This window comes from Trifolium pratense, linkage group LG6, assembly GCF_020283565.1.
Source record: "Trifolium pratense cultivar HEN17-A07 linkage group LG6, ARS_RC_1.1, whole genome shotgun sequence".
Lineage (NCBI taxonomy): Eukaryota > Viridiplantae > Streptophyta > Magnoliopsida > Fabales > Fabaceae > Trifolium > Trifolium pratense.
Genome location: NC_060064.1, coordinates 40250859 through 40267730, shown reverse-complemented (window position 1 = coordinate 40267730; position 16872 = coordinate 40250859). Strand labels below are relative to the sequence as shown.

The following is a 16872-nucleotide window of genomic DNA, read 5'->3' as shown; positions in this document are numbered from 1 at the left end:
AAACAAATCACTAACAAATAATCTCATTCTAATCCAATAAGTTTTTTGTCATATTATTATTATTATTACTACCCAAAAAAAATTCCAAGTGTTATATCTTTCATTCATCCATTGTAATTTAAGTAAAAAAAAAACAAAAATATAGAAAGAATATAAAATAAATACAATAAAAAGATGATAGGCTTAAAATAACCATATTTCAAGTTTTATATCCTTCGTTGTAATTGCACAAAAAAAAAATAAAAAAAATAAAAATGATATGCTTAAAAATAAGAATAAAACAGATTATAGATAGGAACAAAACACAAATAATAACAATAAAACAACAAAAAAAATAAAAAAAATTATATATGAATTTATGCATAAAAATAGGACCAAAATATAACAATAAAAAAATTATAAAAAAAATTTAAATTATTTTTTTAATTCTTTAAAGGGCCGACCCAAAAGCCTGTGAGCGGCCTATGACAGCCCATGAAAAAGTCTGACCCGATAAGACCCAACCTTCTTTTTATGAAGCCCGACCCGTGTAAAAGGATAGGGCTAATGGGTCGGCTCAATAGCCCGACCCTTTTTGATAGCTCTATTAGTGAACACTAGAGAAAGCGAACGAATACTCTGCATCTCGTTCCCTTTAACATCTTTAAATAAATTTAATGCAAAAACTATCTCAATTTTATCGTAAAATTTTAAAGAAAATTACTTGAATAATATTTTGAAATAAACACATAAATAATATTAAAAAAATAATCTCGTGCACGACACAAACTAAACATACTAGTAAATAAACAAACAAAAAAAAAATTTATTTTTTAATTCGTCAAAAAAAAATATTTTTTAAATAAAATAAAATATCTAAATTATTATTTTTTTTTGAAGCATAAAATATCTAAATTATTATATATCGGTTTCTAAATCTCTAAATTGTTAATTAAATATGAATATTATATTTAAACAAAAAATCTTTAATTTTTCTCAAAAAAAAAAAGAAATTTTTTTTTTTATAAATTTTTGTTTAAAATTAAAATCTTGGGAAGCAAATGTGACCTCACTTACCCCACTACGTACACAAGATCTAACCCTAACTCGTCGACTCAACACAACTCGTTCTCTTTCTCATCACTTTTTTGGGTAACTAAATTGGAGTTCCAGATCGAAAACAAAACAACTGAGTGAGAGAGAGAGAGAGAGAGAGAGAGAGAGAGAGAGAGCAACAACAACACTGAAACAGAACCAACCAACCATGGATGCTATACGGAAGCAGCTCGACGTTCTCATGGGTGCCAATCGCAACGGCGACGTCCGTGAAGTTAACCGCAAGTATTACGATCGCGATGTCTGCCGTCTCTACCTCGTCGGTCTTTGCCCTCACGAACTCTTCCAGTTAACGGTAATTCATCTCTCTCTCTCTAGCTTTCTCTCTCTCTCTAGCTTTCTCTCTCTCTATTCAGTTATTACGGTTATCGAGTTATTCTACTTAGGTTTTCATTGTTTTCGGTTGTTTCAGAAAATGGATATGGGACCATGCCCTAAGGTTCACTCATTGCAGCTAAGAAAAGAGTATCCTTCACGATCTAGCTATAATATTTTGTGTTCAATTGTTGCGTTTTATTGTGATTATTGTGTTTTTGGATTTCGGATTGTAGTGTTTGCTTAACTGTGTTTCTAGATATGAGGAAGCGAAATCAAAAGGGATTGATAATTACGAGAGGGAGTTGGAGGATGTTATAGATAAGCTTATTGGTGAGTGTGATAGGAAAATTGGTAGAGCGCTTAAGCGGCTTGAGGATGATGATGCCAAAGCCGCAATTGCAATTTCCGTTTCTGAAGTTACTCAGGTGATTCTTGAGTTAAAGATTAAGTTGTTGTTGTAGGACTTGATGATGGTTTCTTGCGAGTTGTGATAATGATTGTTTTGCAGACACCTGAAGTGCTTGAGTTGGCTAAAGAAATCAAAGAAAAGTTGAAAGAAGCTGATAAATATGGTATTGTTATTACTTTCAATTTCGATGATATGTAAAGTCTTGTTTCGATTTTAGGTTTGTAGTCTTTAATAATTGCAAAGATGAGAGAATAGTAGAATGGTAAAGGGGGTGGGTGGGTCCTATGTGACTTGGAATTGATAATGTTATCTGTTTTTATTGTTGTGAACCCGTAATTTTTCTTGTCTCAACTCTCAAGTGTAGCTTTGGCATTAAAATGAATGTGCATGTTACTTAGGGTATCACATGAATGAATAATAAAGGGGGCAATACATGACTTGGAACTGTTGATAGGCATGACCTGTTTTAGGGGGTTGAATAGATCCCAGTGGAGATGTTGGTAGTAACGTCCCTTGACAACTTCTATCTTCAATTCCAATTATTAGTTTGCAAGATCTTATTAGTATGAAAACTGTAGGTAAAATCAACTTGGTTAACTATTATTAAAAAAAAGAAGCCACTTCATGATTAGCTTTGGAAATTTTTGATATGTGATTAGATGCTTTTATTCCTCCCCTGAAATGTCAACTTTCTGTTTTTTGTTTATTCTTTTCACTAGTGTAAAATAATTATGCACTTGCAGATCTTGAAGGCTTGTCAGATATGAGGATTCGAGCTTTGGAGATTGTAGAGGAACTTAGAATCAAAAGAGCAGACAAACAGGTCAGTGATTTCCCTTGAACATGAAGATCTGTGTGTGATTGTCAATGCTGTGATTCTGGGCGTGTCTTTCTTTCTTTTGCAATTCACATTGTTAGACAGTAAAGTTAGTTATCTGATTCTGATCACTATTTTATGGGAGAACACCATTACTAACAACTCTTTTGGTTATGTACCAATTTCAAACAGTCTACGCTTCTTTTAGATGCATTTAATAAAGATAGGGCATCTTTACCTCAACCTCTGCCAAATCCACCACCGTTAGCACCTCTTCCCGTAGTTACTCCCGATGCTCGAACACAGGAGATGATAAATGAAAAGTTGAAGAAGGCTGAGGATCTTGGTAAGTCGGTGATACTAATCAGTTATATCATCTTTGGCTTTGCTTAATTTTTACACCGGTGTTGTTTCATGTATATATTTATGTGTGTGCATGTGCGGATATTTGTGAAGAGATTGATTAATATAATAACCATATCAGTAGATGATGACTGCATTGCACAAAATGATACTCGTGGTCTTAATAAAAAAGTACAGGACATGCACATTTTTTTTTGTTGATATAAAATATACTATTTTCCTTGTTAACATGTCAAAAAAGTACAGGACATGCACATTTTTTTTTTGTTGATATAAAATATACTATTTTCCTTGTTAACATGTCACAAGTCCAACTCACCAAAATGGCATTTTCCCCCAACCAATGTCCGACTGAATGTTGCTAAAAGTATCATTAATTTTATTCCGAAGAAGTTTTGGCTCTTTTCAATTGTATACTATCTACTACTGATTTAATCATTTTTCTTCTTCATCATCCAATAAACATGCGTTTTAAGTCTAGTTCATAAATTGACAACTTTGCCAATTCAAGAAGTCCGCCGCCATCATAAAGTGGATCATGCATATTTCCACTAATGTTCCACAACCTTGTCTCTCCTTTAATATATCCTCCAGACAAATTATATGTAGCAACTCTAAAATGTAAAAACAAACGCTTTCTTTTAGGAATGACTTTTTTCTTTTTATTTAAATTATATTATTTGGAATGAACAGGTGAGCAAGGATTGATTGATGAGGCACAGAAAGCATTGGAAGAGGCTGAAGCACTTAAGAAGGTCATTCATTTGTTTTATTTTATTATAGACTTGTTTTTGAAGGACATCGTTATATGCCATGGCTCAAAGTCTAAAGTTTTTTTTTTTTTAATCACAGCTTCCTTCCAGGCAGGAGCCAGCACTGGATTCTTCGAAGTATACAGCTGCTGATGTGCGGATTGTGAGTATACTTTCCATAATTCACAACTTTTTTGAATTGATAAGAAGTTGCACTCTCTGTAATAAGTTAGCCTCTAAGCAAATGTGTGGATTATGTGTTACCTTGTGTTTTTCATTTTTTTTATTTAGTTCTAATTATAACACAATTGCAATGATTCTTACTACTGTTTTACTCATAAACAATTCAGACTGATCAGAAGCTACGTGTGTGCGACATTTGTGGTGCATTTTTGAGTGTTTATGACAGGTATCTACTGATCCTTCCCCGTGCATATTTTCTCTTGAATTTGGTAGGGATTTATAGTGTTAGATTTTGGGGTTTCAAGTGCTTCAGCTTTTGACCCGTTAGTAATACCTCCTTGTCACCAGCAGGCTCTTGTGCCAGTTTTACGAGGGATAACTTTTGCAGCTAAAGAATGTGCGTCTTTTATGTTTTTGCTTGTAGATCATGCTATTCCTAGTTAGAAATTTATGGGGAAATCATGTTGTACTTCAATATGCTGTCTTGATATTTCTGTGCTTTTTGCTGTAACAGTATTGATTTATACTATTTACAGTGATCGTCGATTAGCTGATCATTTTGGAGGGAAACTTCATTTAGGGTATATGCAAATTCGTGAGAAGTTGGCAGAACTTCAAGTAAGTTGTCTTTCTCACATTTCTGATCTTGTGTAATTTTATCTTATTTTAAAACTGGGTTGTTTAATAATATGTATTTCATTTTAGAAATTTTAGAATATGGAGAAGTTGCTAGGTTTTGCCAGTTGTTAGCAACGTGACTCCTAAACCCAATCTTTTGAGTTTTGACCATCTTTTGGGCTATTGCTTTTATCTCTTTCTTGAATCACATATAAAAGGAAACATGTCGTGACTCGTAGAAAATTTATAGTAATTATGGTATGACAAAAATTATGTTTCAGATATCCATCTGGGTTCTAATTAATTATTAGTGACGAGACGATCCATCCCATCATAGAAAGTTTGCCACTTCACCCAGTTTTTGGCCACAACAATGGGAGTAATATTAAATTGTTAATTGTTTTCAATATTCCAATTTTTTTGTGTATTGTTAACTCTAAATGTTACTTGTTATTCCGAAATGTTTGACCATTCATAGGCAAATGGAAGAATAAAAAGAAATGAGGTTGACTTTGCATGGCCAAGGGATTGTCTTTATGGGCATGTGTTTAGTTTATTGTTTGATTTTGAATTTTTTAAATCAAATACTATACAAACCTTTTGTTTAATTAGAGAGAGGAAGGATCTAAAACTATTATTTTCGCTGGTTCAGGAAGAAAGGAACAAGAGCCGTAAGATTGATCGTCTTGATGACAGGAGGTAAATTTCATTGCTTCTGAACTTAGAAACATATTTGATAGGCAGTGAAAATAAAATTCCATATATGGTCAAATATTTATTGTATTTATATCCACAGATCAAAAGAACGGAGTAGGGATCGTGACAGGGAGCCAAGTAGGGACTGTGAACGTGGTGAGAGCCATGAGCGAGGGCGAGACATTGATCGTAGGAGCAGAGATCGTGATAGGCACCATGATAGAGACCGTGGATATGATCGAGACCGGGACAGAGACTCATCCCGCTCATACGATTCAAGAAGTCGTCGGAGGTCACGATCTCGAGAGCATTCTAGAGATTATGATCGTCATAGGTACAAGCTTTCTTGACTATTTCTTATTAATTTCTACGACATGCTGTAAATAACCCTATGGAAGACAGTCTGTAGTGGATCAAATTCGAATGACACAAGCGGTTCCAGGATCAATAGGCCCTACTAAATTTTCACTCCTAAAACATTCCTTGTGATATATAATTTGCTTGTCCGTGTTTAAAGTCTCTTTTATTAATCTTTGGTTGATCTTTTTGTTATTGTAAAAAATTTGGTTCCTCGGTTCTTGTAGACTGCGAGGCAGGGGTTTAATATTGGAGAGAAAACTGATTGGATTTTAACCAATACAAAGATTATTATACCTGTACATGTGATGTTCTTTAGTGGTTGAGCTTTTATTTCTCTAACAAAGTTCAATTTTATGGAAAAGACAACTTGTTATATTACTTATGGTTGCCTTATACATTACTGACCTGTCTTGCTGTTTTGCCAGGCGCCATGATCGGTACTAGCAGCTGCAATAAATTTTATGGATGTGATAAGATGTGTATTCTAGGTGGACCTGGAACCTTGTCTTGGACAAATAATTTTGCATTGTATTGAACAATATTCAATGATGGATGTAACTTGAGCATAGGTGTTGCTAAATTATGGTTTGATGTTGCTTTGTAGTAGTTAAATCTAATTTGTAATCTGGCTACTTGAAGCAGTTCTGCAGTCGTGCTTTAAAATATTAGTAGCTTTGTTTTGGTTGTCATCAACTTGGTTGCGCGCATTAAAACAAAACTGTGCACTCTTTACGGTTTATGCATGCCCTTTTAAGTAACTAGGAATTTACATTTAAGTAGTTCTTAGCGAAACACTTGCTGTGGAGTTAATTTGTTTGTCAAATTTTTTCAATCAACATTCCCATGGGGGTTAAGGAGGTGTTAAAAAACGTTATTATATACCTCACTTGTGTCTACTCATTTTTCGTAAGGCATATGTGTTGCATAAACTTAAAAGGGCTTGTTTGAACATGAAATTACAATTTGCAACTGGGATTTCATGCAGCGAAGATGGTTGGTCACCTTTGTATTTCTTATTTCAAAATAAAGAGTTTGTCAAAAGAAAATAAAAATGAAACTCCCTTAAGTTTAGTGTTTTTTTATCTATATTATCAAAATCTGGTGTAGTCACTTATCATAGGATTACTATTTAATTCACTAACTAGTTCTATAAACGTTTTTCACAAGTCATAAAATAATCGTAAAAGTACCTGTCAAAAAATGGTGAAACCCAACCATTGATATCTGCAGGGAGTGATCGTATCCGAATCAATCCAAAAATAAAATTGTAAACTGAATCAATCCAAATAGAAAACCGCAAAAATTGCATTTAATTTGAACCGCGGATCATCTTTCTTCTAAACTGCGTGGTTTGGTTTGGTTTGTTGTTTTCATTTTTGAAAGTCGAATCAAACCAAACCGCACTACTTAACTCTATCAACCAGTAGCAATCAACCTATTACTTAGTCCAACTTAGCAAGCCCAACCCAAATTGAGTCCATAAAATAGTAGTCTGTCAAAACATGTTATTTCACGCGATTCAGAATTGTACTGTTGGTATTAAAAATAAGTTATTAGGTATATGCAATTTGTGTATATGCATATTATATCATGTAAACAATAAAATAAATTAAAAAATTTTCCATGTTTATTTTGTAACAAGTTGGTAATATTGTCATATTTTTTATATCGCGATAAACCACACAAATCGAACCAACCCTAACCGCATTGGTTTGGTTTGCATGACTTTTCCGCACCGCGAGCACCCCTAGATATTTTTTGAATTGAATGTTGTTCTTTTATTTTTTATTTTTTTATGAAATCTTAGAATATTTTTTGATTTCTTCTCGTTTTCTTCAGGATATTTTTTTTTTGTTGACAAAAATATTGGCTCAGCCATCAATATGTGCTTTTAATTTTTTTCAATAAACTCTTTAAATTTTGGTCTTCAGCAAATTTTATTTTGTTGACAAAAAAATCACTTTTTATTTTATAAGAAACAGACCAACTTGTCCCCGTAAGCTTAACTCAATTGGTAGGGACATCACACTATAGGGATGACAATTTGACTCATACGCAGTGGGCACCCGCAAAAAAACTCATAACAGGTAGGGTAAAAACTCGCATTTTTGGGTATGGGGACGAGTATGAGTAATTACCCGCAAAAATGAACATGTATGTGTACGGGTACAGGTACCTTAGTACCCACCCCGCCCTATACCCACACAATATATATTTATTTGTTTTATATATACTAGCGGGCCAGGTAAGCGCGTTTCGCGCATGCCTGTGTCTAACTTATGTAAAAAAATACGATATATCTTATGTTATTGTGAGTTTGTTAATAAAAAAAAATTTGTTTATACTAAAAAAATCAATGGTATTGTTGGTATTATTGTTAAGTGTTATTTCAAATTATAGTGAAAGGCAAATGGACCAAAAAAAAGCCAGCCCAAACTCCCTATTTCCTTTATATATTGTTATAGATATATTATTATATAATAACATATCTTTATCAATTTTAAAAAAATACAACACTATTAAACTATTACACATTTTTAATAAAATGTTTATTTATAACATAATACAAACACAATGTGAATATGTCAACAAAGAAATGAACTTTAACGTGATGTTAATCAAATTTTTGTTTATAAATTTCATAAGTCAACATTAAAATCTTTTTTAAAAAATTAATTATATTAAAACGATATAATATTTTATAATGGATCGATTTACTTTTAGTAAAAATGCGTGTAATGAGTATGGGTACTTCGGTACCCACAAAGTATGGGGACGGGTACAAAGGTTGTTACCCACACGGGTATGTGGATGGGTATTTTTTCAAATCGCGGGTATGGGGATGAGTACTATAGTATCCTACCCAGGGCCGATCCCGAGTTTTTTGAGGCCCTGTTTGAAAATTAAAAATAAATTTTTAATAAAAAATACAATTTTTTTTTTAAAAAGTCGTTATATTTGAATTATAAATAACATGAAAAATAGTCATTATAGTAAATAACATCTAAAAGCGACATATTTTAATCAATAACATTAAAATACATCTTCAATCTAATATTATTACCAAGTTACGGTTCCTTCGGGAAAAAAACTTTCTTGAAATGTTAGTTTCTTTTTTTACAATCAACCGCAAGTTACTTATAAAATTAAGAGTGTGCCTATTAAATTTTCTTTTTTTTAGTACTAACACATTTTTAGTAGTAACAATGTCATTATTTATTTTACATATATAAATTTTTTAATAGACCGATATAAACAATTTGAGGCCCCTAAACGTTTGAGGCCCTGTGCGGTGGCTCACCTTGCACACCCACAGGACCGGCCCTGATCCTACCCATACCCTACCCATTGCCAACCCTATCGCATTATATGTGTAGGAGACCGGGTTCAAATCCGGAACACTCCACTTATTCACCTTTAAGGTGGATTTTCTAGCCATCAGACTAAAAAAAAATATCAACTTTTAGATTTGCCAATACAATATGTAGATTTGTCATCTGTCCGACGCTTGCGCAATGCCATTGTAATTTTTTTTGACAATAAATCAATCAATCACAAGCGGTGATCACACCTGGTGCACTGTAGATTTGCAAAATCGCTTTGTTCTACTGTTCATTTCCAATCTTCCGGCTTCCTTCCCGTTCCCTTTTTTCTCGTTTTGTTTGATTCACTTCAATGCTTGTAAGCTTTTCCCCCTGTTCTATTGCGTGCGTGTCTTATTTGTGGGAAAGGAGTTCAGTTGCAGGCTTTCCATCTCTCTCGCGTCCTCTCCGTCATGTTTGCTTTTGTTGTTGATTTGTCTTGTTTCCAATTTGTTTTGCCTATATCTATCAGTTTTCTATCCTTTTTGTTTGCTTAGGGCTTCCTTTATGGTGTTTTTGCTTTAGCATTTATTGATTTCTTCTAAAGCTTTTGTCTTCAATGCTAAAGGGAGGAGCAGTGTCAGCAATAGCGGCCCTAGGGGGCTATGGCCCAATTTATTTTATACTATAGGAATATACTATAAAAAGACAAAATATTGTTTTAGTGTAGCCTTCTTTTAAAAATCCCTGAAACACGACATCATCTCCCCTCTGACCCTCTGTGAAACACGACGCCATCCCCTCCCTTAAAATCGTTCACTGACGAGTCGTTCCCCCCTCTCCGTTACACTTCTTCTTTGTGTTTAGAAAGGTAAGCACTTTTTTCTCTATTCATCAAGTTGTTGATGGTTTATTTTGAATGTGAAATAAAAGTTGTGAAGTTGCATCAAGAATTATGAAACAATTATTTTCTGTTTATTTTTAGATTCTACTAATTTTTTTAAAAATCTATAACAAATGGATGCAAAACAATTAAAAGTAATTATTTTTATAAAAAATAATTTTTTTACTTCTAAAATAAGCTATAACGAAAAGAGCTTTAACCGATAGATAATAAATGAATAAATAAAGGAATATTATCGAAAGAGAATCTCTAGAGTCTAGACTATTGGGCCAAGACCAGAGACCCGAGACCCAACCTTGAGTTAAAATATCTTAATGGGATGAATCCACCGATGGATTTGCATATAGTGAGTTATCTTTCTCATATCTTTCTTATATATATCCATTTAAGAAATTCTAGCCAGCAATACAATATTTGATGCACTCTTCATTATGGAAAATTTTATGTGTGATCTACTAACCTTAAAACTTAGGTCCACGCTCTATTAGTATTCTAAAATGTGTGGATTTTAGCTCAAGAGGGTTGATATTTATTTCCATGAGCATGTAGAACTCTGGTCTCGCATATTTTCTGGACGATGTCACTGAAAGCTAAGTCTTAAGCTAAAACATGAAAATGTTATGAAGCTATATAGTTACATGCTCTTTATCTATTTAAAACTTACTGATGTTACAATGTTTTTAGCTTTGCAAACGTTTGAATGTCCAATTATAAGAGAAGGGCCAGAGGCATGTGAGGGTCACAGAAAAACAGTTATTGACCAACGACTCTTCATCTTTTGTGGTTGTGGACAATCTGCTGATATTAACAATGATCTTTACATAATACCAGCAGTAAAATTACCTTTCTTAAAATTTTCCTGATTTGCTTTTTGAGGCTCTTATAATTTCAATTGTTAATGAAATTATAATTGGTTTAACTTTTTTGGACCTCTTGTTTGGATACATAGGGAGAACTATGTAGCTGCATTATTTGGATATTTATTCCTCAATGACCCTAATGATGCCTGGAATTTATTTGCAATATGGATGCCTCAATGTCCCTACAGATGCCTTAAATTTACTTGTGGTATTGATACCTCGATGACCCTAATGATGTCTTGAATTTACTTGCGATATTGATGCCTTGTTGACCCTATTGATGCCTTGAATTTACTTGCGATATTGATGGCTCGATGATCCTAGTGGTGCCTTGAGCTTACTTTTAATTTTGATGTCTCATTAACCCTAATGATGCCTTGAATTTACTTGCTATATTGTTGCTTCGATGACCCTAATGATGCCTTGAATTTACTTGTGATATTGATGCCTCGATGACCCTAATAAAATGAAATATAATTAATAACAGTTGCCTTATTGTGATATTGAAATGAATTTTTATTCATTCATAATGCCTCGATGGTGTTAAACGATTTGTGCTTCAGGTTAAAGACCATAGAAGTGGACTAAATGACCCAAAAGTAGAAGTTGACGGTGTTGTTAGCTTGGCTTGGTCTCGAGATGCAAGTGCCCTTTTTTATACTTAATCAGATGAAAATCAGCGACCTTACAGGCAAAATATTGTAACTGGATTTCCTGTTTTATGGATTTTTTTGGGTTGGAGAAGGGAAGGGAATGAGAGTTGCATTAAGATTGTATCCTAACTTTTGTATGATATTAAGGCAGGGTTCTCTGCAGAAAAATAGGATATGATCTTGTGAATCTCCCAGTATTTACCGAAAGCGATTCCATTTTTTTTTGAGGACATAACAAGCACAAAGGATGGCAAGTTCATTACTGTGAATTCAAACCCAAGGACTTCATCTGAGGAAGGAACTTATATGTCTTCTATTATGATTTATACAAAAAATTTCTTTTCTAGTGACATGTTTATCTTGATGCGTATCACAGGTTTATGTTATAGATTCTGCCAATCCAATGGATGGTTTACAAAGACTATGTGAATGTACTTCTGGTGTACAGTATTTTGTAGAACTTCACTCCGGTCTATTTTATATCCTTACTAATGCTCCATTGCCTGATAGTAAATGGTCTGGCGATGAGTATTACCTTGTTAGGTGCTAAGTTGAAGATATACAGTCACCTAAATTACAGGTTGTGTGTGATGAGGTCCATACACCTCTCTCTCATTTGAGTTCACTTTTACCTGTGCATCTGTGTGTGAATGCTATCATTATCGTCGTCTCTAACTCCGATTGGGTTTGTTCTTCGTGTTTCCCTGATAAATATACAAGGCTATGTGATATGGACATCTGGTTGTTTTCCTCAATAAGAAAGTTCTTCCTATGTTATGTTCCTTGAAATTACCTTTCCAAATTGATTTCAAGGTATATTATTAGACTTCAATCACAGTGAAACTGATGCTATCTGATATACATTTTCTAAGCTTAATTTATATGGGATAAATGAATGGCTTAGTTTGAGGTTAGTTAATTGAATTCGTTGCTATTTTGATGAAAATAAAAAAATTATGATATGAAGAGGATCACCAAAGAGCCAAATAAAAATATGTTGTTGCCTTGCTCTGTCACGTTACTTGTTGTCTCACTGTACATTTTTTTTTTTCGTAAACCAAAGGTATCCGCGCACAACTGCGGAGACAGATACTGTACATAAAATTTTATCCCATAGCAATAGAATGACAGATACACTACTGTGTAACCATCGTGTCAATCATGGATTTCTGTGCCTTTATTCCCCATTTCCAAAAGAGACCATAAAATGATGTGAATATGAATGTTCAAATCCAAATGATAAACTATATTGGATGTGGTCTGTTTGCAGATATATTTAGATATTTGCTACTGGGATTTCCTTCTCTGGGATGTTAATAATTTTAAGACAAAGCTCATCCATTATGGAATATAACTAAACTATGCTGTGCAAATCTAAAACTTAAATGTCTAAAATATATTGTCCTCATATTGAGTTGCTTCGCAGGATCAAGTATATATTCAAGACCTGAAACCTTGGTACTTTCTTATGCCATCAAATACAAGTAGTGCCATTACCGTGTGGTGCTTTCATCACCTGTGGTATGATAACTTAAATCACATATGCTATACACATTTGTAGATTAAGTGATGACTTTCTTTAATCATCTGATTGCTAAATGTGAATGTGTTTGTTCAAATCCATGTTCAATGCAATACTTAGTTTAGTCTTCTTTGTATTATGTAAACAAAGTTACAATTCATCGAACTGATAATATAAAGCTAAACTAATTTTAATATGTGGTTGCCCTTCAACATTTGCAGAGAATAACATTGTCTTTCTTTAACATTTTAATTTTTCTTTATTTTATATTTATGGAAAATTTGAGTCCACTTGTTTAACATATTCTTTCATTTTTAATATCCCGGTAAGGGCTCTATCAAGTGAAAGTCCACCTCTCTAGAGGGTCACAACTCACAAGAAGTATTCTTCATGTCTAAACCTGTGAAACTATAGGTCGGTCACAAGAAGGATTCTTCATATCTGAACTAAATCTACATCTAGCTTATTTTTAATCACAGGAGCTGATCCTTTAGTGCATTTAATGGTGTTGTGAATTGTGATTTCATTGAAGTAATATTTGTTGATTTATCATATCTAGTTCCTCTAACTTAACCTGGTTTTTCTTTACGAGTGGACAGATGCCAGTTGTTATTTGTTTTGAACAAGAGATGCCAGTTGTTATTGTTAACCTGATATATTCATTTGTGCACCAAGAGGAAGTGAATGGTGATTCTGTTGGTCAGTCATACATCCCACCTTTTGAGCTTATTAATAACAAAATTCAATAGGCATGTAGTGATAAAAAGGAGTGTGCCTCGGATTCTGATTCACAGAGATGGAAGTATTTTTCAGAAGTATAATGTTGTCAGAGAGAGGAAGTTGTTTCCCATGATGGTGTAAAAGTTGCACTAAACATTGTGTACTCTATGGAATTCTGGCAAAAGGAGGGTCAATGCCCGGGACTTTTAATAGGCTATGGAGCATATGGAGAAGATCTTGACAAGAGCTGGTGTTCAGATCGCCTGAGTTTATTGGACCGTGGTTGGGTTGTGGCATTTGCTGATCTAAGGTTGGTTACTTGACATTTATCCTCCCAACTCTTCTAGCTTTATTTTGATCTTTTTATCTCATGGATACGATAGATGTTTCACATTGATACATAAAAAATACTTATTTTAGAAAGGGATGCATTAAATATAAATTATTATATTTTTTGCCCTTAAAATTTTTAAATATTTTCCACAGTCATCTTTAATACATTATAGAAATCTCTCTTACAAAAAGTTAGTTTTTTTTTTTATTGAGGGATGAATTAAATATTAATTTTTATGAATAACTACTATATACTAGATAAAATATCGCTCATAATATTTTTGAAATAACAATTTTATATATATATATATATATATATATATATATATATATATATATATATATATATATATATATATATATATATATATATATATATATATATATGTGTGTGTGTGTGTGATAAGTTGTCATCAATATTTTTTTTATTAAAATAACTAGCAGGACACCCGTGCGTCCGCCAGTGGCGTCTCCGAGTTTTTGGAGGCTCTGTGCGAAATATGAAAGTGAGCCTTTAATAAAAAAATCGTAATTTTTTTTTATAAAAAAACCATCATCGATTTAAATTGCAAATAACATAAAATTATAATCATTCTTGTAATTAACATAAAAAAGATTCATAGTCTAACAATAACAACAAAATACATTATAGCAATTGAAGTAAAACCAAATAGACAACATTGAAGTTGAACTGGTAAAAAAAGAAAAAAAGAACGTAATTAGCAATTAAAACAATCCAAATAGGACAACACATTATCAAACCAAATAGGACAATAAACATTAAAACATTATTATGTTGAAACTAGGAATCTCCTCTCCACTTTATAGAAATAAAAGAACATCCCTATCAGTAATTAACTTTGGGAGAAAAAGAATGATGAGAATTGGGAAACACAATTAAAATAGAAAAATTGTGATTTTACATTGCAAATTTTAGAAACCCTAACTTGTAAAATTTATTTTTACCTTTGTTTCAACTTTAATGGAGTTTTTGAGAATAGAAGGAAGAAGGTTAACCGACGTTAATGCCGCCGGTGATGGTGGCAGGTCGACGCCTAGTGGTGGTGAATTAATGGAGTTTTTGAGAAAGAATACGTAGAACGCAAAACGCAATATAAGCTTCTCTTGTTTGCTATTTTTTTTCCTTAGGAAAACGGGTTGGGCTGGGCCTTACTGTCCTTACAACATTTTCTAACATAAATAATTAATTTTTACACCCCTTAACTTACTAATACTACTACCCTATAATTTTCTTTTTGTGGCCCTCATTTTTAAGAGACCTTGTGCCACGGCCCATGTCGCACATGGGCCTAGGCCGCCCCTGGCGTCCGCACGGGAGTCGCGGCTTTGCCGCTCCTCACTTGGTTACATGAAATAGTAATTTATTGGGAAATAGATTAAAAGATAAAAGAAAATAGAAATGATATAATATTTGGTAAAAAAAATAGAAAAAGAACAATGGTAAAACCAACCATCATAAAAAAACCTTAGGTATCCCTATATTAAATATATGAGTATAAATAGTCCCCTAAAAAGTATTAAAAAATAGACAACATTATTAATATGTTAGTGAAAATACACGACTCACAAAAATCATCAAAATAATTAGGTCACCGTATTAAATATGAGTATAACACATACGTCCCGCAGAAATTACACAAAAGATTAGGTCGTTGTATTGATATATGAGCATAAATATATGTCTCAAAAAAAATAATAAAAAAATGGAAACTTTATTAATAAGAGTAAAAACATAAGCCACGCGTCTCCGACGTTACTAAAAACACAAGTTCCCTGAGAATAAATATAGATTCTGCAGAATGTATTGATGACCAATATATTCCAAAAGAATGGTCAACGATGACAAGTTAATTTTTTGTTACGGTAAAATAAAAGAGAATTTATTTCTCAAAAATTAGTCTTTATATCAAAAACAAAAAATATTACAAAAAAAAAAACTTCTAAAAAAATGTCATTTATTTTTCAACTATTTAAGAACAGAAAATCTTACTAATAAGAGAAAAAACATAGGTATACCAAAAAAATAAAAAGAGGAAAAACATAGTCCCTCATAATTCACAGAAAAGATTATGTCCCCATATTAATATATGAGTATAACTTAAAATTATTTAAAAAATATACAATTTTATTAATATATGAGTAAAAATATAAGGCTCGTAGATATAACCCAAAAAATTAGGTTCCCGTGTTAATATGAATATAACCCGTAAAACTATTTTAAAAAAATAAACAACATAATATATTAGTAAAAAAAATAAACAACATAATACGTTACTAAAAACACAAGTTCTGTGAGAATAAATATAGATTCTACAGAATGTATTGATGACCAATATATTCCAAAAGAATGACAAATTATGACAAGTTATTTTTTTGTTGCGATAAAATAAAATGGAATTTATTACTAAAAAAATTAGTCCTTATATCAACAACAAAAAATATTCTAATGTACCCATATGTATTGGTAACATAGTTAATAATGAAATGTTATAAGTCTTTTTTCCTCAAAAAAAAAAAAAAACAAAAAATATTCCAAAAAAAAAACTTCTAAAAAAATGTCATTTATTTTTCAACTATTAAAAAACAGGAAACCTTATTAATAAGAGGAAAAACATAGATCACTCAGAATTATAAACAAAAATATTATTTTCAAAATTTGTCAACTTTAATATTTAATAATATTTATAATTCAAATAAACGCGCAATAAAAAAAACACAAGATATACATATATTTTATCAATAATGTCTAAAATAACTACAAGTCACTAGAACCCATATTGCTACTCGATCTGTTGGCTCGCTTACCATTTGTGCCCATGAGAAGAAATTTTAGTGAGAAAAACAGAGAGTATGTAGTTACAGGTTTTGAGGACATCGGTGACGGCAAGGTGGAGCGGTTTCTCAGTTGCCCAGATATATTTATATTTTATTTATTAATTAAGAAAG

General features: G+C 32.4%; 1 protein-coding gene across 5 annotated transcripts; it reads left to right on the top strand.

The window, feature by feature from the left end:
* The first annotated feature begins 1031 nt into the window (after positions 1-1031).
* On the top strand, positions 1032-6301 carry LOC123889067 (putative RNA-binding protein Luc7-like 2). Of its 5 annotated transcripts, XM_045938246.1 has the most exons (13): positions 1032-1390; positions 1508-1560; positions 1670-1838; positions 1922-1985; positions 2566-2645; positions 2832-2985; positions 3696-3757; positions 3855-3917; positions 4105-4163; positions 4474-4555; positions 5208-5254; positions 5352-5585; positions 6037-6301. In XM_045938246.1, exons 1-13 carry the CDS (start codon positions 1244-1246, stop codon positions 6053-6055), a joined length of 1233 nt encoding a protein of 410 aa, XP_045794202.1. In that variant the 5' UTR covers positions 1032-1243; the 3' UTR covers positions 6056-6301. The 5 variants fall into 5 exon arrangements, 3 of the variants coding, with proteins under 3 accessions (XP_045794202.1, XP_045794204.1, XP_045794203.1); XR_006802417.1 differs by lacking the exons at positions 5352-5585; positions 6037-6301 and adding an exon at positions 4289-4334 and having other exon boundaries at positions 1052-1390; XR_006802416.1 differs by lacking the exons at positions 5352-5585; positions 6037-6301 and adding an exon at positions 4286-4334 and having other exon boundaries at positions 1052-1390.
* Positions 6302-16872: the final 10571 nt, after the last annotated feature.

What these genes read in the sequence shown, in the direction of transcription:
- LOC123889067 (XM_045938246.1), top strand. Translation starts at nt 1,244, where the DNA reads ATGGATGCTATACGGAAGCAGCTCGACGTTCTCATGGGTGCCAATCGC. An exon ending in ACGAACTCTTCCAGTTAACG is followed by an intron (nt 1,391 to 1,507) that starts GTAATTCATCTC and finishes CGGTTGTTTCAG; the next exon opens with AAAATGGATATGGGACCATG. An exon ending in AGGCTGAAGCACTTAAGAAG is followed by an intron (nt 3,758 to 3,854) that starts GTCATTCATTTG and finishes TTTTAATCACAG; the next exon opens with CTTCCTTCCAGGCAGGAGCC.